This window comes from Trachinotus anak, unplaced genomic scaffold (assembly GCF_046630095.1).
Source record: "Trachinotus anak isolate AG129_WGS33_773 ecotype Australia unplaced genomic scaffold, CSIRO_AGI_Tana_v1 ptg000013l, whole genome shotgun sequence".
Classification (NCBI taxonomy): Eukaryota; Metazoa; Chordata; class Actinopteri; order Carangiformes; family Carangidae; genus Trachinotus; species Trachinotus anak.
The window spans coordinates 12,504,681-12,530,736 of record NW_027273864.1 but is presented as its reverse complement, the minus strand read 5'-3'; the positions used below and the strand labels follow the sequence as shown (position 1 = coordinate 12,530,736).

At 40.6% G+C, this 26,056-nt stretch overlaps 3 protein-coding genes across 18 annotated transcripts in view; 1 reads left to right on the top strand and 2 right to left on the bottom strand.

Moving 5' to 3' along the window:
* The window catches only part of tfeb (transcription factor EB), a 30,862-nt gene extending 20,139 nt beyond the window's left edge, over positions 1-10,723 (bottom strand). For 2 of the 8 annotated variants that reach the window (XM_071495586.1, XM_071495587.1), the window contains exon 1: positions 10,482-10,708. The gene's annotated coding sequence lies outside the window, so the exon portion shown is untranslated. Of the gene's footprint in view, positions 1-164; positions 368-10,481 lie in introns of those variants that run through there. The other 6 variants (XM_071495584.1, XM_071495585.1, XM_071495588.1 and 3 more) reach the window with 4 other exon arrangements.
* An 814-nt stretch (positions 10,724-11,537) lies between these two features.
* tmem183a (transmembrane protein 183A) lies at positions 11,538-16,413 on the bottom strand. 2 transcript variants are annotated; one of them, XM_071495593.1, is made up of 8 exons: positions 16,191-16,413; positions 15,763-15,852; positions 15,505-15,675; positions 15,236-15,395; positions 14,704-14,884; positions 14,437-14,517; positions 14,163-14,315; positions 11,538-13,225 (listed from the first exon to the last, which is right to left on the bottom strand). In XM_071495593.1, the coding sequence occupies exons 1-8, from the start codon at positions 16,252-16,254 to the stop codon at positions 13,040-13,042; spliced, it is 1,086 nt and encodes a 361-aa protein (XP_071351694.1). In that variant the 5' UTR covers positions 16,255-16,413; the 3' UTR covers positions 11,538-13,039. The 2 variants fall into 2 exon arrangements, with proteins under 2 accessions (XP_071351694.1, XP_071351691.1); XM_071495590.1 differs by having other exon boundaries at positions 14,163-14,318; positions 16,191-16,412.
* ppfia4 (PTPRF interacting protein alpha 4) overlaps positions 15,817-26,056 on the top strand; it is a 61,062-nt gene continuing 50,822 nt past the window's right edge. For 4 of the 8 annotated variants that reach the window (XM_071495580.1, XM_071495574.1, XM_071495575.1 and 1 more), the window contains exons 1-2: positions 20,638-21,049; positions 21,245-21,545. In XM_071495580.1, the coding sequence (XP_071351681.1) occupies positions 21,288-21,545 (258 nt within the window). In that variant the 5' untranslated portion in view covers positions 20,638-21,049; positions 21,245-21,287. Of the gene's footprint in view, positions 15,951-16,374; positions 16,474-17,117; positions 17,212-20,636; positions 21,050-21,244; positions 21,546-26,056 lie in introns of those variants that run through there. The other 4 variants (XM_071495581.1, XM_071495577.1, XM_071495573.1 and 1 more) reach the window with 2 other exon arrangements.

Below are 26,056 nucleotides of genomic sequence, written 5' to 3'. Positions count from 1 at the left end.
ACTGTATGACACTAAAAACACTTCACACAAAATACACTCAGACATTTTCAGTTTCATCTGTGGTTCAACGGCAAATCGGCATGAATGAAGCTCAGACTGACAAGTGTCCAGGCAGTGAGAGACACTGATACTGACGAATATAGTATGTATATACTTTTTCTTACCAGCAACTCTCCGACTATCCCAGAGACAACATGGTGTATCCAAGAGATATCTGCTCCTCCACGTGTTAATACACACACTCTCTGACAGAGACAGACCAGCTACTGCATACATATACCGCTTCACTGGTCGTGCCGCCACTCCTCCCTCCACCAGCTGAGTTACAGTAAGCTGAGTGACATTCACTATTAGTCACCACCTTCCTGCCTCTCTCAAACTACCAGCTCAGCTTCCTATTCCTCCTCCTCCTCCTCCTCCTCCTCCTCCTCCTCCCTTAAATTAGCCTGAATGCCCTAGTCTGGGGCAACAACAAGGAGAGCCCTGTGTCTGGCAAACTCCCCTCTCTCTCTTTTTCTCTCTTTCTCTCTAATGGTGAACTGCTCGTTCAGTCCAGCCTCCGTCTTAAAGCACTGCACAGCATTTGCATACAGTAACACCTACAAATGTACGTGCGTAAAAACACACATAAACCTTGGAGGCAATTCCTTATTTTGTCTGCGAGATCATTGTGTGTGTTTTTCTGGACTCATAGGGCAGTGAATCAGCATATTTACTTCTTTAATTACACTCCCACAGACTATCACCCTGACACAGGCAAGTAAATGCATAAACAAATCTGAGTGCTTACATGGATAAGACTTAACAGGCTTGCATGCACATTCCTGAAGACAGGAAATACTCACCATATTCATTGTCACAGATAATCTGAGTCCATTCATTTTATGTTTTTTATTTTTTGCTTGATAGTTTAGTTTTGTTAGCACTTATGCCTTATCATAATAAAAAGGCACAGTCTGACACAATACATTTGTGTTGTTGTCATTTACTTAAAGTCCTGGTCACTACATTGTTATGAGGTTAATTAAAGGGCCTAGGAATTATACAAAAATAAATAAATAAGTGCACTTTGGAAAATATCCACAGGTGAATCAGCCACAGAGTGCTGAATCACAGCAGAAACCTAATAACAAATGGATCTAGATGATGGTGAAATACTATTTCTTCCAATTAAAAAAAAAAGATTACTTTAAAACATTTGAGATGCTTCAGTGCAGTGCAACACACAGTTTTGTAACTTTCACTATTAAAACAATACAGAATATTGTTACATTGCAGTCAGCACATTGTTCAGTGAAATGTTATGTTAATGTTAACAGCCCCACTGTTGCTGATCAATTGCACCAATCACCAGAAAAAATTCCTTGTATGTGAAAACATACTTGGCAATAAAACTGATTCTGATTCTGATTCTGATTCTGATTCTGAATCCAGGGCTGTAACCACACATGAATGCTCATACCTGCATGCAGGTTATGCCGGGGTTTCGTTCCATCTGGTTGTGTTATGTATACTTTTAATGTTCACTGATAAAAATCCTGAACTATCAGTTTCATATTCTTGGCCCTAAGTGCAGCTGTATGACGGTATGTTTACTTGCAAGTAACCATCTGATCTGTACAAGCCCTGTGACAGACTGATGAGTTCAGATTAAAATAAAACTTCCTCTGAAGAAAGTGCTGTAAGATTGTTTACAAGAAACAGTAGCCACATCGTGAATTACTTCTCATGTTTATGTGCGCACATGCAAAACCGCTCACAAATGCACATTAGTGTCTCAAACAGACACAGAAATAAATACACACAGCACATCTCTGCAACAACAGACAGACAACAAACTAAAGAAACAACACTGACCGACAGGGCCTTTAAAGGAGCCTCCTAGTGGTGAGATGATGTACGATAGCAAAATGTCTCTTCAGACAATGACAGTTCCAAAATAGGGATGTTTGTTTTCTAAGGTTAATATGTTAAAAGTTTCAGAAGATAAAACTTTTGTTTTAGGTTTTTAAGCAAGCAATCAGCAATGTTTGCTTATTGTTTGTAATACCTCTTAATGAGGTGACAGGACTCTGGCTTCTACTGTTTTTGGGCCCAAAAACCGTACCTATTACAGAAGTAATTCGTCCTTGATAGACCTTACTGTAAGCTCATCTCATTGAACTACAATGCAGAGCGAGCAGCTTTAAAATCAATCAGCAAATCAATCTGCATCTGCCTCGGGTTGTCACACATACAATATGTCCGCACAAACATACTCTAAAGACCACATGCAGAATTTCCATCATGTGCAGCAGCTTGTTCGATGGATGCTGGGTACTGGGAGGTGGAGTACTTCCATTTAAAAAAAAAAATGTTGTCTCAGGCCTTGTTTTTCCATCCCTGTTTGTAACCAGACTATTAATACCCCTCCATCCATACTCTCCTCTATACCCTCCATCCTGTATCCGTGAGTGCAGAAACACAAACATTGATATCAAAGTGCCACTAAGCTAGCTGCGCCTATCACTACAGAGGAGAACACAGGCAAGCATGGTTCAGCAGTACCCATCTGACAAGCATCCCTTGTTTGTACACAGAGCATTCACCAGAGGGCCCGCTCCAGTTCTCATAGTGCCCGCAGTGTATTTACTGGGTTATTTTGGTCCAGGGGCAGGACCCATCCAGGCCCTCAGCTTATTGGCTGGGAAAGCTACGTTCCTGTCAAGTATGGCCAATCATGAGGCATCTGTGTAGGAGGGCAAATCATTGACCAAGACAGTCTTGTACTCTTTTGACAATGGCCTATGGGGGAGGCCACACCAAAACACACACATGCGCACACACACATTGGTCCATACACACACAAACACACCACCCAATACCCCCTCTACTTGTCCACCGGGCATGTTTCCCATCATTTACTCTATCCGTCACCATGGTTGTGTGAGGGCCGCAAACAAATACTACATAAATAGACCATCATTGTTGCTCTATAGAAAGTGTCAAACGACTGTTGATATGAGTGATGTCTGGCCCAGCTATGCTAACCTTAGGCTATCTCTCTGTTAAGTAGGACAAACAGTGCTGTCACTATACCAGACAAGTTATTGTTCGGGTTGCAGATGACAGGTCTGTAATTTAACCATTTAAACATGGATTTGCACATAACATTTCTAATGTTTTTCTAACATTTTGCCTGTATGATATACAATATACTATGTGAAGCTATATAATGCTGCTGACTCCAAGTTAAATAATCAAACAAAGGATGCCAGTTTTAATGGCTTAACATCAAATGGAAATATTATAGAGATATTTTACATCATTCTATACACATACACTACATCAGCCTTAAATATGTGGTAACTTTGGTATTTTTTAAAATAATAAACAAACAAAGTTCTGCAAGTTTAAACAATCCCTGGTCTTGCTGTTTTCAACATCCACTTCTCTAAGACTTGTTCTCTGCTAAAATATAATTTATGCCCATGAAAAAAACACTTCCTTTTAGTGTAAGCATTACATCATATGACCTGAGGTGAACCCTAAAGTTGTGTATTGTTCCTCCATAACTTTGCAAACTTTGCACAAATAAATGTAGGTGATTTACAAACTGAAACATACGCTAGGATCTAGGATGGATCACTAAGCTACCACAAAAGTGGGGATCTGTTGGTTTGCTTGTGTGCGATAGAGAGAGAAAGAGAGTCGCACAGAAATCAACCAACCAGCCGCACAGCATTTCTTTTTACATGGTTGAGAGTCACTTTGTACGGGGACATGGAATGGAAGGCATTTGGGAGATGAGTTGCAAGATAACACACACACACACGCACACAATTTATTTCACTACAGCCCTCACGCACCAAAACCTGATCCTTTGCGAAACTTTCCACTCCCTCTCGCTCTCATTTTCATTACCCCTCTTTCTCTCACTCTCTCTCTCCCACTTTCATCCTCAATGTGTAGACAAGTTGAACACTAATTATCATTAAGAATTCCACTGCTTTTGACCTCTTCATACTTTTGAGAGGAAAAGAGAGAAAAAACAACAGAGGGACAGAGAGGGAGAGATAGATAGAGAGAGAGAGAGTGCAGAAGAGGTAAGACTGAGAGGACAGGAACAATGGAAAACATGGCGAGAGTTCAAGGAGGGGTCAAGAGCGTGATAATCAATTAGATAAGCTTAAAAAAGAACTTCCTCTCTGTATGTATGTGTGTGTAGGGGGCAGATCAGTATCCATTCCCTTTTTATTTGATTCCCTGACCAAATATAGGGAGTTTTTGATTAAACAGTGCAGACAGAGGAATGTTGTGTCTATAAACAGATGCACACACAACCTTACACGGTGTATCACTGAATTTCTACTACGCACTATGACTAACCTAACAAAGAGGAGGGAGAAATTATGTATTAAATATGTATATAAACTTGGGCTGCGTACAGTGCTGCTGCTAAAAATTGCTGAGGTTTTCCGCATTACTAATCCGAACAGATAAGAGCCCTTCTAAAAACGGTTTAAAGAGAGCAGATGCCAGCTATTCACTGAAGGAGCATCCATTCACTTCTTCAGCTATCACACAGGTTTAAAGTGATAATCTCCACTAAGACGATTTCACTGTTGATATAATGATGTTCAGTACTGATAAAGGCCAAATTAATAAATTCACATCTTAGTAAATATTAATCTGAGTAATTAACCAAAGTAGTCAGGTCACTTCATATAATAAGTATGTGTAACAACAGTGCATGTTGAAAGAGCCAAAGGTTCTCTACATTCCTCTATAATTTAATGGCAGTTGGCAAACTGGTTTTTGTCAACTGCCAAAAAATATTTTTGACTGAGGGTCAAAAATGCGTCTTGGTAACAAAGAGCTGCTGCTCCAGTGGGACCCTGAAATACAGCCTGTTTCTCACGAGTTCAGTCATCTTATAACAGACACATTGAAACTGAAACACCTGAGAATACAAAAAAAAAGCAAACAGAAGAAAATTGGAGGGCTCAGAAAGTTGGATTTATAAAAATACTAATAATCTACATGCTTTGACTATGTTAAAGGTTGACAAGGTGAAAACCAAAATGTTTTCAAAAAGATCCAATTTTCACCAGCCCAGTCTTGAACCCAAAACAGACATTTTAAAATGATGTTTTCTGAGATGGAAAATAGTGGCTTGGTACAAAGCGTAAAAAACAAGAGTAAAAGAACAAGAAAGACAGGAATGGGTTTTGAGGCTGGATTCAAGAGAGTGTCATTAGACTTGACAGTAAAAGGGGAAGCTGTTCCACAGTCTTATGGGTCTGACCCTCATTTACCTTCAGAAAAGCAACAGCCAACAACTTCCGGTCATATGACATATGGCATCATAGAAAAAACTTAAAACTTAAAACTCGGATGTACTCTGTTAGACATCGGAGACATATGAAGAGGCAAAGCTATTAAGAATCTGACGATCAAACAGTAATTTATGTATTTGATTCTGAACTGAAAGCCAAGTGTCGTCAAGACAAGTGGAAGGAAATACTGTACTGCTGAATGATCAAAAGGGAACATGAAGAGCAATATGATCTAAGATGGAGCCATAATGTGAGCCCAAAGGAGCTAAGACCTGAGAAGGATACAAAAATTGTCCATCTTAAGTGAAAAGATTGACTTGATAAAATGTGAAAACCAGTCCAAGGGCCCTGGCATTAATACCAGCCATATGCTGAAGACCATGAGTTAAGTCATGGTTTGCCTAAGCAAAGGCAAAAGTGAGATCCAAGATGAATAAATTTGGCACAGTCATATCATGAGTCATCTATGGGAAGCCTTGAAACCAGACTGAATTTAGACTTTAAACACCCTCATCCTAAAAGACCATATAAGTTGTTTGTCCCTCCCCTCAAAATTGACCCATAGGAGCGTACTGTATTGTACTGTAGCATACTATCACAGTCATAACTTTTAATGTGGTGTCTGGGAACACTTAATCTCTCTGTTTCTTAAAAAAGCATAGCTGAGATGAATGATCAACATCTATAGAAGGAGATAAAAGAGACATTTACTGTGAATCTGAGAGAGCTGAAGGTGCCGACAGCTACAACCACAAACTAGAGATGACCCCTGCAGTTCATACTAACAAGCAAATTATCCAAACATACACAACGGGGCAGCTGCAGCATTTGCTTCTTAGATGCAGCTGAAATGCCATTTTTACAGAGAAAAGAGAGACTGCGTTAGACCATCACTACTGTCTGTCACTCAAAAGAGGATATGAAACTGCAGAGTGGAGATAAGATGAGGAAGTGGAGTCACACATTCAGCACATGCCCTGAAACGTCCCACCCACACTCACCTCTGATAGATCATGGGTCATGTTGTCACAGAGCACATGCCAAGCTGTCATTCCTGTGGATTTCTAGAAAAACTCCAAATGACAAACTTATATTGTGGTTTGGTCTTTTGTTTGTCTTTTTTTTAAGGGAAGCCCAGTAAACCACAGAGACAGTTCCTCATACTCATTTTCCTGGTCTAGTCACGAAATGGCAAGAAAACAGTCCAGGTCATGAGAGATCTGCCCATATGGCGGATGAAGCTGTGTTTACACACTCCTGATGCTCTTTCACACTAGAGTACATCCACTGAGCCTGTGTATTAGTGTGTGTGTGTGTGTGTGTGTGTATTCCTCTGTACGGCTGCTTCTGTTTACCTGAAGAAAATTAACACTATGGCCAACACTTAGAAGCGGACATGAGTCCAATGAGGCTGAAAATATAACCCACACAACACTTTTCCATACACACAGCACACAGGATGCAGTGCTTGTGTTAATTTGAGGACTTTCGTGAGGTGATCAGGTGTATGTGTCACACATTCAAACACACTTATAATATACACTTGTAAACACAAGCCAGGTAGGAGAAATGCTCCATTACAGCCAATAGTTTGGTAATTAGGATCTTAATTAAAATATTTATTAAAAATGGTGACCTCTCCTGTCAGGTTTTAGTGCTTGAAACTCGATTCAGTGCTTGTTTTCCTCAGTTGGGCATCTGAGCATGTTGCAGCTGCGCTATTGGAGAGAGAACGCAATCACTCTGTCAGGCAAAAATCCTGCTCTAAATTCTGGCCAGTGACCTCTGACCTTGCTGACAGTCACCTCACAGCCCAGTGTGTTTACTGACCCCTGACCTTTCATACTGTTTGCACTTTGTGATCCCACTGACTCCTCCACATGCATCTGTCCCATTCTCAACTGTGCTTCAGCACTGTACACACACTTGTTCTGGCAATGAGAGAGGTAGTGAGTGTAGTGCAGGTGTAGGTCTACACAACTACACTTACAGCAGGTAATTATATACATGTGTGGTCTTATCAGTAATTATTACTTTGGCATTATGTAATGTAACAGGTAGCACATATATTGACAGTGATCATCTATGACCTCTTTGACAGGATTTTAGTTCAGAGGCATTATTAGGAAAATTATAGGCACGTGATAAATTACATAACAATAACTCAGTTAAACTGGTTTATTTACATGTCATAGCGCTACATCAGTGTGACAGGTACAGCTCAACTTTGTGTGCCAATGCTGCTGAACAGTAGATCTATATTTCTGATGTGGTACAACAGAAATGTTTTCAGTCATGGATTCACTGAAATTAGGGAGACACAGATAAACAGTGAAAAAGAGAGACAGGGACAAACCAAACAGAGACAATGGAAGAGAGGTTTACAGTGTCTTTAGGGGAGAATGATAATTTAGGTGTAACCATCACGTTACAATACTGCATTAATATGTGGAAAAATACTCGAAGAAATTGTTGGTGAGTAGAAGCTCAGATGTGTGCCAGAGACTAAGTCTGAACCTCTTCTCCAACACTTCATTTTCTGCACAAATGCACATCTATTGGAGTCCCAAAATGTAAAAAATAAATCCACTGGAAAAGGACAGAGTTCAGTCCAATAGAGTTTATTCTTAGAAACAAGAGATAAACCCGACCTAAAAACACAGTGCCCAAACCTTTTCTTTTCTATCAGCCTCTGGGGTGGAAGGGCCATCTGTTTTTCTAAAAACAAACACACTTTGGCATAAAGTGCTGTGTCATGGTGAGCCCCCTGGGTCTGTTGCGTAGGCCCTTCACTATGGTGCCCCCAGAGAGTGCCCTCACCTCACAATCACATGGTGTGCCTGTTTCCCAGCTCTGGTGAGCGCTGGAGAGAGCCGAACTCTCCCTCCCTTCTCACTCCCTTATCTCCTGGGGTCCTCAGACTCCATCTTTTTCTTAAACTTTACTCAAACCCAGGCGAATGTTATCACACACTTCTAATCATATAATTCTATCATGAACATAATGTTATTAAATGATTCAGCATTTGATATATTTTGTAGTACAGAATAAAGCTTAATCATATTAGATCACATAATACATCTCAGGATGTATTTTTTGATAATGCTTGACCACATTTTGTGATACTTTTCACTTCATCAAAATTACTACAACAAAATAGCTCACAGCACGGCCTGAACACACCCACTGTGTGTGTGTTTACATATGTTAATGGTAATGCACTCACGAATTGCTCTAATGCACCCTAATACATGGTATTCATAGTATGAAACATATTTCTACAAAAATATTTCTACCTACATATAGTCATTCAAATGCTTCTTTATGGGCGATTGTTTCAATATTACTCTGGTTGTCTTGTGGTTTCCCGTGGGTGCAGTTCTTTAAAATCCACCTCCCATGATTTATGTCAAAAGTAATCATACACTTGGTTTATTAGAATAGCTGAGGTCCTGATTTTCTATTTTTGGTCACTCACTTCGTAAACTGCCATCATAGTGTTTTATGACACAACACGGTCACCACTGGATTGGTGCTAATGGTAATATCTGAGGGGAAATTTCTTAGAACTGCACTAAGAATGAAAGTAGATGTCATGAATGTAAGCAGAAGCTTGGAAAAAAGATGTAAACCTCGGTTCGAAGCTATCGGGCCTACTGAGACCTTTCTGCTCTGACCTTTGAACCTTATTGTGTCCTCTGGCGAATGGAATGGTTGATCAAAGAGACCAGGCAGAGAGGTCAGGAGTCAAGGAACAGGGTCTAGTGTCAAACAGTTTGCTGGTGTGATGTAAGGTGCCACACATACTCTAAGGAGACATGTAGGTCAGCCTGCAGGCCTACGAGTAGACTAGTTGTTGAGGGGATCAAGTTAGACCATTAGAGCTACAACACAACCTGTTCAGTCCTCAAAGTCCTGTTCTGATGATTACTGCTGTCATCATCACCACCACTCTCATAAAACTGTAAATCTTTAAATATGCAATGATCAAGATAAACAACTTGACAGACAGAAATGTTAGGACCATACTAAATATAAATTATTTTTAGCTGGATTAGCATACAAAAATCATTCTTTTACACAGTCTAATAATTTGACTAAAGTCTACAGTAAAACATGTGGTTCCTTCTAAAATTGCAACTTAATCCCAGGTATATGGCTCATGTCATTATTGTAATTATAATGACACTGCAACACTGGACAGCAAACATGCAGGCTCACTAATAATAAACATGATCAGTGGTGCCTTTATTATTTTCGTGTTGGCACCATGCAGGATCTTCACGGAAAGTACGTGAATAAGCAGCAGAGTGTTCCCATCTGTACAGTTTACAGTCACAGCTTATACATAGCACCATACCCCCGGGGCTGAGGTGTTGTTACTGATACCAGCCTAGCTCCTGTGTATATATGGCAAGAGGGGCAGCTCCATGCAGAGACTCACAGATGACAGTAAAAGGGTGAAAGTGGTGCATTATGGTCTAACTCAGTGTGTGCTAAAGTAGTAGCAGTGTCCCTGTCAAAAAGGCAAACAGCAGAATTTCAGAGCTTTTTTGTTTCATACTGTACATACATGTTGTTCTATTGTAGATGTTTTTCTTGTTTGTTTGTTTTTTTGTAAGATCTAAAATATCTGAGAAAGTAAACCACGGCTGAACTGAAAATAGCATCTTAACATAATGCATATGAAAACGTATTGAATATGTACTTTGTTCTTTATGATCTGTATGTGCTATTGCCCAAGTCAAATAGAGTTCTTCTATTCAGATTCATAATAACCTTATCATGTGCCGCAGGCAAAAAACTTAACAAATGGTCCTCAATGGTGCACTGTGATTTGTGATGCTTGCAGCCTGTACGTAAAGTTTCAGGATAAAATCAAGCAGAGCTACAGGTCTTGTCTGGCAGAAAGGCAGAAATATGTTTTCAACTATTTTGACATCATTTAACAACATTTTTACGTGAAAAGTACGGGACGGTGCAGCCTTTAATTTCCTAAGGACAAATAACAATTTGGCCACAATTCATTTAAAAGTCAATATATCATAGAAATGTCCATGTTAAGGGAAAACCGCACTTTAAGTTCATACACGCTGGGTTTCCAGAGGTGTTGGTGCTTTAGCAGAAGCTACATTTCAGTGGCGGTGGTGAAATATCACTTACCCGCTCTGAAGGTCAGACAGTACGAAGTAAAGAGTCAGGTTCAAGAAAAGTGCGTGTCCACTTTTCTTTGCATGCTTTGATAAAACCGACGCTGTAAGTCACTACCAGAGATAAAAAGTCGTGTTTAGGGAAAAAAAAAAAAACTTAGGCGTTTTAAGTTTCTCTGTATTTCCACAGGCTGCTGCAGCGTGTGCCTCCACTGGAGCCTCTGAGGCTAATTTGTTTTCGTTTCGTCCGTCGAGATGTTGTCACAACTCGGAGCGTCTGCGGTCACCTGTGCCACCGCCAATGGCAAAGCGCAAGCGGGTTTGTGGGAAATGTAGTTTTCTCATATCCTAGACTGGCTCCGAGATATTTTGAGGCGATGACGTGATGCATGTTGACAGCAACATCACCAAAAATACTTCTAGGGTGAACACGACTAAAGGGAGAGAACTTAGTTTAGTTTACTTTTTTTTCCCCTATTATTTTTATTTCTATACTGTGGCTTCAAGTTCACATATTTATGTTCCATTTAGTTTGGTCCAGACTAAGTTTCAGTGTTAGGAAGGACAGGTTATTCTGCATTGTTCTGCACTCGATGTGATCCAATAAATAATCCTTTAACAAGTTTACATTATGACCTGGTGATCTGGTATTTCTGAGGCTGTCTGCGATCTATGTATTAGCTAGATTTAATCATAGGCTCCACATACAGTTGATCCAGCTTTATTTCCTAAATTCACATTTGTGCCTATTTTATAGTGCACCGCTGACATGAATGCTTTCTGTATTTCAGCCTGTTGATGGTCCAGCTCTCAAGGTGACATTTTATGTTTCATTAGTCATAAAAGTATATAGCATGTTAAATTGTACAAGTACAGTAACAGCATGACAAGCATTCATATATATACAAAGAGATATGAGTTATCCAGACCGTTAACTACTGATATTGATATGTGATGAGTATGTATGATTGGGGTGTTCAGTACAGGTGATACCCAATATGACCACAAGTGGGAGGAAAAAAAGCTAATATTGTGTACATCAACATTTCATGAGAGAAGACTGGAGGCATTTATGATGGGCAGTTTCAGTTTTTATTTCAGTGCAGTAAGTTTGTCTATCAGAGAAACCTCTCATCTGATAAATCTAGACCACCCACTAAAACAATCAACTGCTGCTAACCAAAACATCCAGCTGTCTTCTGCTATGGGGTCCATCAATCAGCTATCTTTTTATTTCTACAAGTGTAAACTGTAGATGGCTAATCTAATGATTTTTTTCCCTTCACAATATATATATATGTGCAAATCAATCCAAGTGATATTATTTTAACTGTACGATCGATAAATCATTGTAAGTGATAGCGCTCTTTCCCTCCATAGCACTCAATCACGTATGTGACTGGTATGATTCTACTCAAATTTAATACACACAAGACAGATCATTTTAAACTCTTTGAGTCATTCAAAGTTGAGAGTGAGATTTCAAAGACGGCAGTACAGGCATGGCTCACATAATCAGCATGGAGACAGTCAAGATGTTTTAGGTTGTGAAACACTTAAAAGAAAAGAAATACTGCCCAATTGAGCAGATGAGTGGATGACGTCTGAAGTAAATCATCTCTTTGGCCCCTTCAGTGTAGAGCAGTGTCATTAATATTCACATAATACTAAGTGAGGCCGCCTTGAATTAAATACATCTAGAAAAAAATATGGTTTATACATCTATGTTGGTGCAACATTGTCAAAATTTAAAACAATGCGAAATCAAGATATTTTATAACCTTCAACTTTCAGGTGAACATAAAAGAGACTATGGAAGGGCAGTAAAAATGTTCCACATGTTAATCTTTGAGTTTTCTCCGTGAATATGTGCCACACACGTAGATTCAACATGCAACTATGTTGTCTGTGTAGGAGAATGATGGACATTAAATCTTTTATGCAACCAATTAGACCTACCTCTCTGCCATGCATTAGGACTGGGTAATATATCTATCAACCATCACTGTAACCATGTCACAGTATTGTCTATATTGTGAAACACTTTTGTGCAATTTCAACAATTTTAAATTAAATTTCTCCCAGAACGATCTGAAGAAGCTCATCTGAAATTCAGTTCAGTTTGACTTTGAAATAATATGCTTTGCAAAATTAAAAATTATTTACTAGACAATCTGATGTGGTTTTTTATTTATAAATACTTCAAAATAAGCACTAATTTTAGATGATGATCCTCTGTTTATCACAACATTTCTTTTCCATGTTACCCAGCCCTACTCCATGTTTTCAGAAAGACTCAGGAACTGGTGGCACTGAGGAGTGTTGAAAGAGATGAGGTACTGCCACTCTCACTACATGGACATCGGCAGATTTGTATGAACAGATGATAAGCACAGTCTCCTGAGGAATAATGCTCATATTGGTTGATTCTGTAGTAAGCAATTTACGTCCAGTGCCAATGTAGGAACAACCAAATAACACCATCAATATCATTTTTCTGTTTGGTGAGAGGGATGAAATTTACAGCAGCGTTCTTGGTCTGCTGCAGCAGGAACCTAGAGGGAGGGACTCCTATGTGGCGGATACATAGGGGTACTGTGGATGCCACCAGTCCATAAGCCTCACACTGTGTACGGGATCCAACACCACCTGGGTCCCGCCCTGATCCCCCCTCTTCTTCCCCCGCTGGAGCGGCGAGTCCTGGAATACCAGACGAACACGGTGGTGGCGCATGTCTGTGCTGACGTTGATTGTGAACTACGAGACAGAGCCAGACCAGTATGGTTTAGGTAAAGAGTTAAGGAGCGAATACTTGGTGCCCAAGTTCATTGTTTCATTAGTCTGTGATCAAGCGAAGAAGACCTGCCTATGTGCAAACAAACAGTCAGTATATTTTTAACAAACATGCTGACAGTAGGTGGAGAGATTCTGGATGTTTTTTGAAATTATTCACTTAGGAGTTCCCGTGTCTGTCTTCATTCATTGTGAGCTCATATGGGGCTGTGATGAAGACCTACAAACTCTTAGATACTGTAGCTCATATTAAAAAAACTTCCTGCTGCCTAGGAATCACCCTAACTGGACATCTTAAAGAGTTTATATCTACAGCTTACTCCAGTGCTCTTCAGATTAAACACCTCACTGATCTTCAGCCTTGCTCTATCACATTTGTAATAACCTCACACCAAAGGAAGCTATGGTTTTACCAAACCAAAGCTTCCTTTTATTTCCAAAGTCTTAGGGGAAGGCTACAGCTAACACGTGAGAGAGTCCCAGTCTCATGTTTGATCAAAATACAACAGACACAGATCTGCTAATGGTCTGTAAACCTCCTTATTGCCACTGAGACTGGGCAGGGGTTCCATCGTGGTCCTACCTGATCTCAGCACTACTGAGCCACATTCAAAGTCTCTGTTCTTACTTTTACTTAAACTGCTTATACATTATCTTACAACTTGTGAAACTCAGCTGTGTTGTTTGCATTGGCTGACAGTAGAGTCAGACATTGTATCATTAAATAAAACTAAAATAACCCACTATTTGGTTTTGTATGCCACAGCGTTTTATCATTTACTGCACTACAGTTAATTTAACTCAGTGACCTGCCTTAAAGAAGTATTTTAAGATTTCAAAACATCAATCTCATCAACACTTGCAAATAGTTTGAAAAGATAAACAACAATTAAGTACTAACCAGGGTCAGTGTCATGCCCATGACCACAGGGGTGAAGATGAAGTTGAGTGTAGTGACCTGAAGCAAATAGCAGTCGGAGTCCGGGTTTGTGTGGACATCTTCGTATTGTCTGGGCAAGCGCAAGGACTTGGCACAACCATTCTTACTGTGTCCCTGCTGCGACGCAGATAACCACAGAAATATAAACAACGTGAACCTGACAGCAGGAGCCACAATAGGCAATTACCAAAATATTTGGGAATGAAATTAAATTGGTTTTGAGGAAGCCCTTTACCTGTTTTATAAACTTGAAGTTGAACTCCCACAGTGTCTCTGGTCGAGTCCCTGACACCCTTTTGACCCAGAACAGTAAACACTGCAATAGAAAAAATTAAGCATATAAAACAGCAGTTTCTACAGTGCAAGGCTGTGAGATCAAATTCTGTATATGTATGTATACGTTCTGTGACATATGTTTGTTCTCATGAAGCAAGTTATTCTGGCTCTCTTTGGGCTACTTTGATTCATTGAGTCTAAAATTGTCCTAACACAATTAATTTACCTTGGAGTTGAGCAGTGTTGTGGGTGTGGACTCTGGCAGGGCAGGAATTTTTGAGACACGCAGGCTGAACGGCTCATACAAATGGAAAAGGGAGCGAATGACACGTGCCCGTAGACAGTGCATCATGACAATAGAGTCAGGCTGGAGACGAAACGGCAAATCAACATCGATCCTGTAGTGTCTTTAAAAAAAGAGAGACGGAAGGTGGGAGAGAAAGAAAACATGTTATTTATATGTCTGTTTACTTCATTTCATTGCTGATTTATTGGACCACATTAGAGACACACTGCAGTGAATGAGGATAAGATCCTTTTTTACATTGTTTAAAAAACTGAGTAAAATGAAACCAATGTATAGCATTTAGGCTCGGGTTTTATTTCCACTTGCACCTTCACACCTCTCGGCTTTTGAGTGTATCAGAAAATTAGACTTGGAATAGATCAATCAGCCAAATCCCATCAAAACTGCCTTCAATTCACTACTTGGTGAAAATGACTGAAGTATACACAGTTGATCAATAAAACCACCTCACCTTCTGTAAAGCCTGGTCCAAAAAGCTGCCGTACAAGTGACTGTCCAGGCATTCCTACAGATTAGAGCAAATCTGCACACATCCTCAGGCCGAATATAGGAGGAGAGCATTAACCAAATATCCACTGGATACTCCCCCCCATCGCTGCTCTCACTGCTCTCTGTGAAGACAACATGCAAACATCACATTAAATAACCAGGAAACGTTTAATAGCGTGTGTTCAACTTATTTGTCAATTAATGTACGACAGAAGGAATTACAAACAATACCCTTTCTCCTCTTGTTTTTCTTCTTGCGGGCCACTTTAGTTTCATTTTCTCCATCTTCCTCGGGGTCCAGGTCATCACTGCTGTCCAAAGCGTCTGTTTGGACACTCACTGCAGACGAGAGGACTTCCACTACAGCACCTTGAGATGCTTCCAGCCCGCAGAGTAATTTTACTAGAAAACACACATTTACATATAATGGTAAGATACCCACCCGAATCACCCTCTTCAGACGAGGCTACCGCACAGTCACATGTTTACCTTCTTTTGCAACTGCATTTGTAACAGCCTTTTTCACCCTCCCCGATTTCACAACGGCTGGGTCGGCATCAGCATAATCAGCAACGGTCACTGAGAAAAAAAACATCATATTTTCTAATTACCATACCGTTTTGGTGTCAATTTTCTTAAAAACATCTCAACAAAGCCTGCTGTTACCACACCTTACAGTAAGTTACACACACAACCCATCTGTCATACGACTTCAGCAGTACATTAAGGCTCTTGCTACTATCAGGAAATCAACACTAAAGGTGACCGTCGCAAGACATCACTTCTAATATAATGTAGTGTAATACTTGAGTTAAAACCTCATATTCAACTTTGTAAAATAAGTGGTGAACTGTTTCAATACTGGCTGGGTGAGAAGTGCTAACCAGTGGTCGAGCTAGCTTGTAGATGTAATGTACCTGATTCCGAACAAACGTCCCCGGCCCTAAATTTCAGCCGTTTTCGGTTCCCTTTCTTGGGCATGTCGACACCAATGAACTGCGAACGCTTAACGGGGGTGTGAGTCCTGCCATGTCTCTATGGCAAGCCGAGGTAGATAGAAAGAAAGAAAAATGAGAGAGAAATTGAAAAATGTTCCGCCAGGATCTTCAGCCATCATGGAATGACGTGATGTTGGAAGTAACGCGAGAGTATCGTTGTCATTTGGTGTTTCGTCATCTGTTGCTTTACTACCCTCTGCTGGTAAGTACGAATACTTCAACTATTTGTTCTGTGATCTCAATCTGCCCAGCAAGATTTGTAGTAAGATATCTACAAATTGAGCCTTTTCCTCAATTGACTGATGTATATTTTTGTTGTATTTGCACTTTTGGAGGAACAGTAACCGGGCTTCTTTCCAGAATGCTTTGCAAACACTAAGTATTTTCACTCCTGATTCACTGTAAATATTTATATTTATTTATCATATTTATTAGTGCTCTTTGTTTATTTGATATTGTCATTTAAGTACTATGGTGTCCAATGGCTACATATAGTGTGGTTCTAAATGTTGCTGGTCAGACATAAAAGAGGTCAGATAAAGTGACACAGAGTGATGGGGTAAAGAAAGTCATCCTCAATCTATCATAGCATATGGCATCATAAAAGGTGCTGTCAGTAAGTGAGGCCTCCAGATAGATATCAATTTCTCCTCTTTTTTAACATGATCATTTAGATTCTTTGATTAGTTTTTGAATAAATGCCTGTCACATTAACTAAAAAAGAGGGTTTCACGATGCCACCTGATAAAGAAGTAAATAATTTGTCAGCGAACACAGACTGATTAATCAGGCATCTACTGAAACTGAAGGTTTTGGAGAAAATAGTTTCTCACTGTATTCCTGCAGAACCTGCTGCCTATCTGACTTCACTGAGGTGCCATGGCATGGTTTCTGTGTCACTTGCCCATCCGCTCCCCACTCAACATGTCAGAAAGTGACTGTAAGTACAAATATTTTTTCACTCAGCCCATTTAAAGCCAATCCAGACATTACTGACCCAGGCAGACTTCAAGAATAACCATCCGTAAGAGAAGGAAGACAGTGGCAGAAATCATTACCACTTACAATGTTATCAGCCCCAAGAATCATAATGCCAAAAAGGTCCTGTGTGCAGTGACCTACGTAAGTATCTTGTAAAAGTTCTGCAGGCCACCATAGCAAGAGAGGCTGTTAACAACATTGTTACCAAGACCTTGAAATCTCAGTGGCACAGTGCCACATCTCCTTGGGCAAATCCTAAAGCAAAATTAGTTTTCGGAGAAATCTAATACAGTTCAAAGAAGACCAAAAAAACAGAGGTGATGCTTCTACCTCTAGCTATGAAAAATGACTCCCCGGCAATTAAGAAATCAGCACAGTGCCCATCTAATTTCCTCAAACTTTAAAAATGTGTCGGAGGAAACGTCAGGAGAAATCAGGTTCATCTAGATTGTGGCCAGAGTTCCCATGAAGCCCTTTGATGTTGCATCTGACGGCAGCTTCTGTGTCGTTGCATATTTTATGACCACTATGCATTTCTTGTAACACGGAATATTGATTTCACCTTAATGGAAACAATTTACTCATTTTTTCCTCATAACAAGATTGTCTGTCCTTGTACAGCAAGGCCTTTTGATCAATAATGAGTACAAGTACATTGTTATTATTCCAACCTACAACTGCCCTGAGTACCTCAGACATTAAAATCTGAGTAAATCTCACTTGTCAACAGACCCCAGTAATTTAGCCTCAACACATGAAAACCCCCTCATATCTCATGTCCACATACTAAACCTTATGCATCCCAATTATAACCCTTTCTTTAATTAAAGGGGAAAAATACATCCGATTTATTGCAAACAGAACTATTTATATTACCATCAAACTGCAAAGTAAACTAATAATCTTGCTATGTTGTAACCTCAGTCCTGATTATTGTCAGATGCTGAGGGCAGAATTTTCCAGTCACTGTCAAATAAATGCTCATTTGCAACATTCACTGTTGCTGAATGAAATAGTACAAATAAAAAAAGCCTTAACTGGTCATGTCATTAAAAAAAAAAAAAAATTTTGTTTTAAATGTTGTAGCCTAATTTGAAACACTAATAGTGTTTTGTTTTGTTTTGTTTTGTTTTGTTTTGTTTTGTTTTGTTTTGTTTTGTTTTGTTTTGTTTTGTTTTGTTTTGTTTTGTTTTGTTTTGTTTTGTTTTGTTTTGTTTTTTTTTTGTTATGTTTGGAGTTTGTTTTTTTTTCAGAATAAATGTAATAAAGACCAAACACTGGGCCAGTGGCCTAATAGTAACAGTTATGGTGAGGCATGTGGGATTCCTCCCACAGTCCACAGTTATAAATACCGAACAGATTGAAACACTCGTAGTTTGACCTAAAAAAAAAACACAACAGGTCATCATGTCAAGTTGAACATACTTCATTTTGCAGCACTGCCTCGGTGAATCTGTTTTAACCACTAGGTGGCAACAAAGAGCCATCATTGTTTCTGCCCGGTATTCTGTGAGGCCTCTAAGACATGCCTCAGGCAATAAGGGTGAAATCTAATTCAGTGAAGGGTTTCAGACTCATAATTGTACAAGTGAATTTATATATGTATGTATCTGGATATTATATATTAAAATCACAAAGAGTCAGACTTTTTTAATGAAACCATCCGTACTTTGAAAATATATTGAGAAAATGAATGAAAGAATGACTGATGTGACCACAGAAATAACTTGAGTACAGGACACTGTTTACACTCATACATTTGATCTGATGACTTGATAACGCACTGTATGGAAACCGAGAACTGTAAAGTATCATCCAAATTCAGCTGAAAGTGAGTGCAGCCAGGGAGATACCAAGTAAGGTTGGACTGAAGAGTTTAGACCTAATTCATAATCAGGAAATTATACCTGAAAGATTACAGAATACACTTCATCAATAATATCTGGTTTCAGTTGATTTGCTTTGAATAAATAATTTCAACCTTTTCATGACAATTTATATCATTTTTTAACTGTTTTTTTAACATGTTTTTAATGTATAAGATTGCTCACAACCTTTATCTTAATTACATTCAATTAAAATTTTCAGCACCAAACCCCCTCCTCAGAAGTGTATTTAAATATATAAAACTGATTAGACAACATGGCCAATCATACTGCAAGTGTGCTCTTTAATCATCATGTAGGCCATTGATCATTTCCTCTTTACGCTGACAACAGAGATTGTCGTCCAGTCATCATTTCACTGTGGATTCACAAGCTAACACAGTTCAGAGTTTCAAAACATCAACCATGAGATAAGGAAAGATTCAGGGTGATGAAAAATTACATTTGTGCTACATTTCATTATATTGTTAATGACCAAATGTATGGTTTGCCTTCTCAACAACATTCTCATGAATAAATGAAAACATTTTACTAAAGTTGTACAGTTATGTTTTAAGTCAAGTAACATTTTCCAAGCTTAAACTTTCAGTAGTGCCCACACACAAACAGGCACTGTTGTTTGAGTCTGATTATGTAGCAAGAGTATCTTTTTGGAAAGGTTTTATGTTTATATTGCTAAAGGAAATGGTCAAACCCAGGCTGTCTCATACACACATACCACCCCAGTAAAATAGTCTATTATTTGATGTTTTATGTGGAGCTTAAGTGGCTTAAGTCACAGTTGATGACGGTAAAGACAGTTCCCAGAGGTCTACACTGTCTTCCAATGTTCTCAAGACAGCGACATGCCTGCAGTCCCGTTGATGTGAGCAGTTATTTTTCAGTGCTGCAGCACATTATTTGGCAACACATGCAAACGTGGAGTGGATATTCCGATCACTGGCACAGTGTATGGTTGATATACATCAGAGTCTTGATGCTGTGGAATACTAACCACCAAACTTAAGAGTCAGGGTAAAGACTGAGGCACGTCTAAACTACAGTTAGGAGATGCCCCGGCGTTTACATTCAAATATTACCAATATTTATCATCTTAGGGTTCATTTCAATCCTGCAGGGTGCGCTGCACAGCCTGCTCCAAGTGCACAACCTGCCTCTTTGGCTTGGTTAAGCTGATGCCGCCAGAACACGCATCATGTCTCAGGCGCTGTTAGGTCATGGGCGTGCTTAATGGTGCTGATGTGAAGAGTTAATTACATTTCACTAACTAATGGTCAACTCTGCGCTGGCTGGATTAACATGATATGGCCCATGTGTAGAATTATGATGAGGCTATTATAGATCACATGAATGACCATGCAGCTAATGCCAGTCCTCTGATTTGCATGCGCATGTGGTGCAAAACGCTTATAGGCTGATCGTGGGGAGTTGGTCCCTTATTTCCAGAGCTGTGGCCCGGTAGTGACAACTGCAGACTCCCGTGTGTGTGTGTGTGTGTGTGTGTGTGTGTGTGTAACAGAGCCACTGTGTGTGTGTGGGAGGAGGAGTGAGCGTCGGTTCGGTGGCGGTGTGGAGAGATGGAAGCGGAGAAGGCGGATGCAGATAAGAGTCGCTGTAGCTGTGCCCAGGACTAAGGACGCAGATTAAACGTCTCCCCTCGGATATTTTTTTATTTTTTTTATGACTGTTTTCCTGCTGATGTAGACTACTATGATCGCCATCGTTCTCACGGGCACCACCCCTCCAAACGCACCCGTCTTTCTCTGAGCTGTCAATCATATCACACCGGGATTTCTACATGTGAGTGCATGGCGCGCCGGGCAGGGCGGATCTGCTCGCTGGGTGAAAAAACGCCGGTTAATATGGATGAAAGGTCAACCACCATCGCGTCATTTCAATCACTCTGATTAGGTAAGGCGATATAAAGCTTAAGACTGCACGTTTTATGCACAGGAAATTTAATGTAGACTGGTGGGAACAAGGCGCGTATCAACCATTGCATAGGCTGTGCGTCGCTGCGGGGCGTTTAAAGGGCCCCTTATCAGTTATTGTAAGTCTATTTATCAGGCTTGTAAAGACACACATTTGCCTTCTTAATCCCGACAGCGACACTGTCCTGTAGCGCTGCACAAACCACAGAGCAGGGAAGATGATGTGCGAGGTGATGCCGACCATCAGTGAGGGAGACTCGGCTGGTCCTCCAAGAGGCACCGGCGGCGTCCCGAACGGCTCGGACCAGGAGGCCAACTTCGAGCAGCTGATGGTCAACATGCTGGACGAGAGGGACAAGCTGCTGGAGTCCCTCAGGGAGACTCAGGAGACCCTCATACAGTCTCAGACTAAGCTGCAGGGGGCGCTGCATGAGAGGGACGTGCTCCAGCGGCAGATCAACGCTGCGCTGCCCCAGGTGAGGAGCAACCGGCCTCCGGAGGGGGAGGCTCTGGATGTGGGGCGAGATGGATGTAGTTTTGTTTGTCGTGCCGTACAACATGATATTGAAGTGAACATGTGTCTGCACTGTAGACTTATATGAGAAGATAACAGGTCGGTTTTGAATTCCTGGATGGATTAACTCCAGGCTTACTTACTTAATGTTTGTCACTTTGTTTGTGTTGATTTGATTGGAAATCTGATTGGGAAGATGCACTACAAAAGCACAATAAATTACTTTTGGTTGCTGCCTCAGCCTACCTAATGTTAAGGCCCTGTCTTCAAAGGGACCATGTGCCCCAATTAAATTATAAGTTGTATGTTATATATGTGTGCTGTTATGTTGCATATTTCTAAATAATCCGGGGTAAGGTTATATTCTAGTGTCGAAAAAGAATACTTTGCACGGAGCTTGAACAGGGGCCCTGTAAACTTTGTGTCAGGGCCAACCAGCAGGTTAGTCCTGCCATGGTGCTACTACTTTAATTGGTTTCTACAAAATTAAATGACACAGTTTCTTTTTTTTTTTTTTTTTTTGTGGGCTATCAGTGCCAAGTGAGCAAGAAACCATGCTAGAGCTAGACCTGAATTTACAAAGAGGGTGACAGAGCACTATTTCTTTAGTAGTCTCAGATTTCCTAACCATACACCTCTGCTGGGGAACCCCTCTAACATCTCTGCATGCCCCAGGTTGTCACCATGAGAATAACTGCAAAAATGATGGGGATACACAGGCACATACCACTTCAAAAGCTCATAAGTGGCAGCATGCCAGGAAGGGGGATCTGAATGTCTAGTAGGTAGAATGGTAATGTAGTAGGTTGAAAGGTGGAGATGAGGTGTATGGAGGGTTTACACTCACTAGAAGAGTGTTGCCTCTGATTGAAGAGGTCTGGGCCAAATGTTGAGAGATTTGCTCTCTACAAAGGAGGGCAAGGCCCACTAACATTATCTGGATCGAAACAATCTCACCTCAGTATGTGGTGGCCTGCTTGTCAGTGGTAATGTAAGAGAATGATGAGCAGAGGCTGATAGTAAACTGGGATATCTTTGACGTTTGTACCGTGTGTGTGCGTGTGTGAGAGAGAGAGGGCTGAATAAAGGCTGGTACAGTCACCAAGCATGACGACAATGAAACCTCAGCACATAAAGCTGTGTTACCCTCTGACCCTCTGGTCTAAATGCGTGGCATGATGTCACAGCACAGTGTGTGTGTGTCCCTGAGTGTGTGTGAGAGCGAGGGAGAGAACCATGCTGATGCTGACAGCCTCACTGCAGCCTCTTGTGAAAGAAACATGGCTGCTTGCTAGTGTACATGGCCCTGGGCTGCTTGCTTCCACACATGCACACATGTCTGTGTGTGTGTGTTTTTGAGTGTGACTATGTGTGTGTCAGCAGGAGAGAGTGGGAAGAGGCTGTCATGCTTCTTTTCTAATCCTGCTTGGTTCAGCGTAATGTTTTATTCTAGCAATAATACAAGTATTAGTTATACAGTCATAGACCTTAGGGACATTATGCAGACATTATGACTGGCGTGCATATGCACAAGCTGTCTCCTGCTCTCTCTCTCTCTCTCTGTCTCTCTCAAAACACTACACACATCCATGCACACACAGCAGCAGGGGTCATTTCCAGCCACAGAGCAGGGAGATGATGCAATGGACAGTGGGTGAAGCAATATTGAGAAATGAGGAAGTCTCAGTTGGGATTGATTGAAGAGTGAGGATAGTCTGGCTCTAATGCATCATTAGAAATTGCAGAGTGCATGTAATTGAAATGATGAGGGGGAAGTGTGGAGAAAATAACATACTGTATAGATATCGCAAGTTTGGAAGTGATGAGGATATTAGAGCAATATTGTAGCAGTTGGTGACCCCACTATCCTATATGTGTCAGTGGTAATTAGGCTGACTCGTGGATAAACTCCACATTATCACAGTTGGTCTGTTTATGCCCTCAACTGCAATGCAATGTTACAGCTCCCTGCTTGCTCTTGCTGCCTCTTCTGTGTAGGCCTCGGGTCACCCCTGTCTGTGTGTGTGTTGTATGTGAGATGTTTTTTTTTTTTCTTTGTGTGTTTGTTCAGTTCTCTTCGCTCCTAAGGTATAGACTGATGAATGAGTGTTGGCACAGCAGGGCAGCCTTTTTTGCCCAAATCTAAGCGCTCGTCTCTTCCCTTTTGCCTAACAAACATTTGTCATCTTCACCTACTAGGTGTGTGCATGTGTGTGTGTTTGTGTTTTGTTACGTCTTCTGTAGGTTCCTTGACTCAGTGGGGCTGGTCTGACCCAGAACTGTCAGATCTTTGTCTCTCCTACATATTCACACACACACACAGACACACACAAACAAATTCTGTGAGCGATTCAAAATTCAATGCTCTTCGGTGTCGTCATTGTTAAAAATACATAAACCCCCATCACCTTGGCATCAGTGTTCAAACTTGTGTTTATCTCAGCATAAAAATGGGACGACGTTTCCCTTTTATCACGCACAAACATGCGCACGCACACAGACACACACACACACACACACACACACACACACACACACACAGACTAGGATGGATATGTTCATTAGCTACAGAGAATAGAGTTTCAGATTAACATGTCAGCCCATTACGGTGCATAATGCTTCTAATACAGCCCTCAGAGATGGATTTGCCCATAGACAAATTAGGTTTTAAACACACACAGAGAGACCTACACACACATACTTACGCACACACTTGCTTATATATATATATATATATATATATATATATATATATATATATATACGCACACACACACACACACACACAAATGCACACACACGTGCACATACATGCACACACATGACTGTTCCTCCTCTGTGTGAGAAAAACTGTTCTGACACTGTCAAAGAGAATGTGTTGTAAAGCAAGCAGTTGTGCATATGTGTGTGCAACACAGAGAGAGAGAAGAGAGCAGAGCACCGTGTGTCCAAACAAAGCAGCTCACTCCTCCTCTACCATCACTATATTTCTATATAATATATTTAAATACTATCACTATACTGTATTATCGAGAGCTGTACAGGGACTTGGAAAGGCACGGTTGTTAAAGGTGTAATGTACTGTTGTACTTCCATAGAAGCAGAATTTAAAAATGCAGAAATTAAAGGAATAGTCTGACATTTTGGGAAATAAACATAATCACTTTCTGGCCAAGATACATGATTGAAGGCCAACTGCTTTCTCTCAGTTATCTTTATGACACGTCTGTGAAGGTACAGAAGAAACAAAGAAGATACAACGCAATAATTAACCTACTGAGTTTTAAAGGCGCCAGTAGGCAAATTACTGAACTTCCAGTGAACCTCCAGTGAAGATGTTCAGCTAGGCTAACAGCTCCCAGCTGTAGCGCCACACTAAACGCATATCTTAGGCAGAGAAGGTCACCAACAGATTTCATAGCCCCAGTCAAAGCACCAAATATTTATAATAGCCTCTAATCCTCTGTGTTTGTTTTTTTTTTGTTTTTGTTGTTGTTATTTTTTTAAATAGTTGTGTGCCTTTCCAGTGGGATGTGAGCTTCATGGTCTGTTTGACGGTGTGTGAGTGTGTGTTGTGATGTTTGGACACCTGTTCCAGTCAGACACAACACTGGCTATTTTAGCCAGCATACAAATACGCAGAGAGATAGAGAAAGAGACACACAAACACACACACACGCACACACACGCACACACACACACACACACACACACACCCACACGCACCTCGCTGCCCTTCCAAAAACAACAACTGCCTCTTGATCTAAATTCTAACCCCTCTGTCCCCACAGATACACACCTACATATACACAACTCTTTGTATTTTGTGTTTGTTTGACCTCATGCATACCACCTTTGACTCCTTATAGCAGGGACTGTTGCTTACCCTTGTACAGACACATAAACACAAATTCACACACACGTGTCTTATGCACACACATTTACTATGAGTATATGATGAAGCACGTGCCTTTGTGTTCATGTGTATGAGCCTCTCTCTCTCTCTCTCTCTGTCTGTCTTTCTGTCCTGAGTACGAGTGTCTCCAGGTTGATGTATGCTTTCAAAAAAACCTTGATGTGACGCGAGTTTGTTTCACTGTTTGTTTCCTTCCTATTTTTTTGTTTGTCATTCTTCATTTTTTTCCTAGTTTGTCTTTCTTTTCTCATCATGAAATCTTCTGTTGCATATCTTTCTTGCTGTCATTCTTTTTATCACGCTCCCTCTGTTTATCGAACGTATCAATAACTCAGTAGTCCATTAACTGCTCCCACAGTCAGTCGTGCTCTCCTCCCACTGTCTGAAGGAGCAGACAGTGGGAAGGCTGACCTTAGCCCACAGCACAGCACAGTCTAGTATGAGAGGGAAGGTGACACAAATTGCTCACTGTTCAGAGCTCTGCAAAGCACCCGGTGTCTGTGTACCGACATAACAGCCAGGCACTGGTTATTTCCTCATTTGGTCTAAATGGAGAT

Excerpts from the sequence above, each read along its gene's own strand:
- tmem183a (XM_071495590.1), bottom strand. The coding sequence starts at position 16,254 with ATGCCCAAGAAAGGGAACCGAAAACGGCTGAAATTTAGGGCCGGGGAC. Across the intron at positions 15,396-15,504 it reads GAAAAACAAGAGGAGAAAGG|AGAGCAGTGAGAGCAGCGAT; the intron begins GTATTGTTTGTA and ends TTGTCTTCACAG. Across the intron at positions 13,226-14,162 it reads TGGGCATGACACTGACCCTG|TTCACAATCAACGTCAGCAC; the intron begins GTTAGTACTTAA and ends TCTGTCTCGTAG.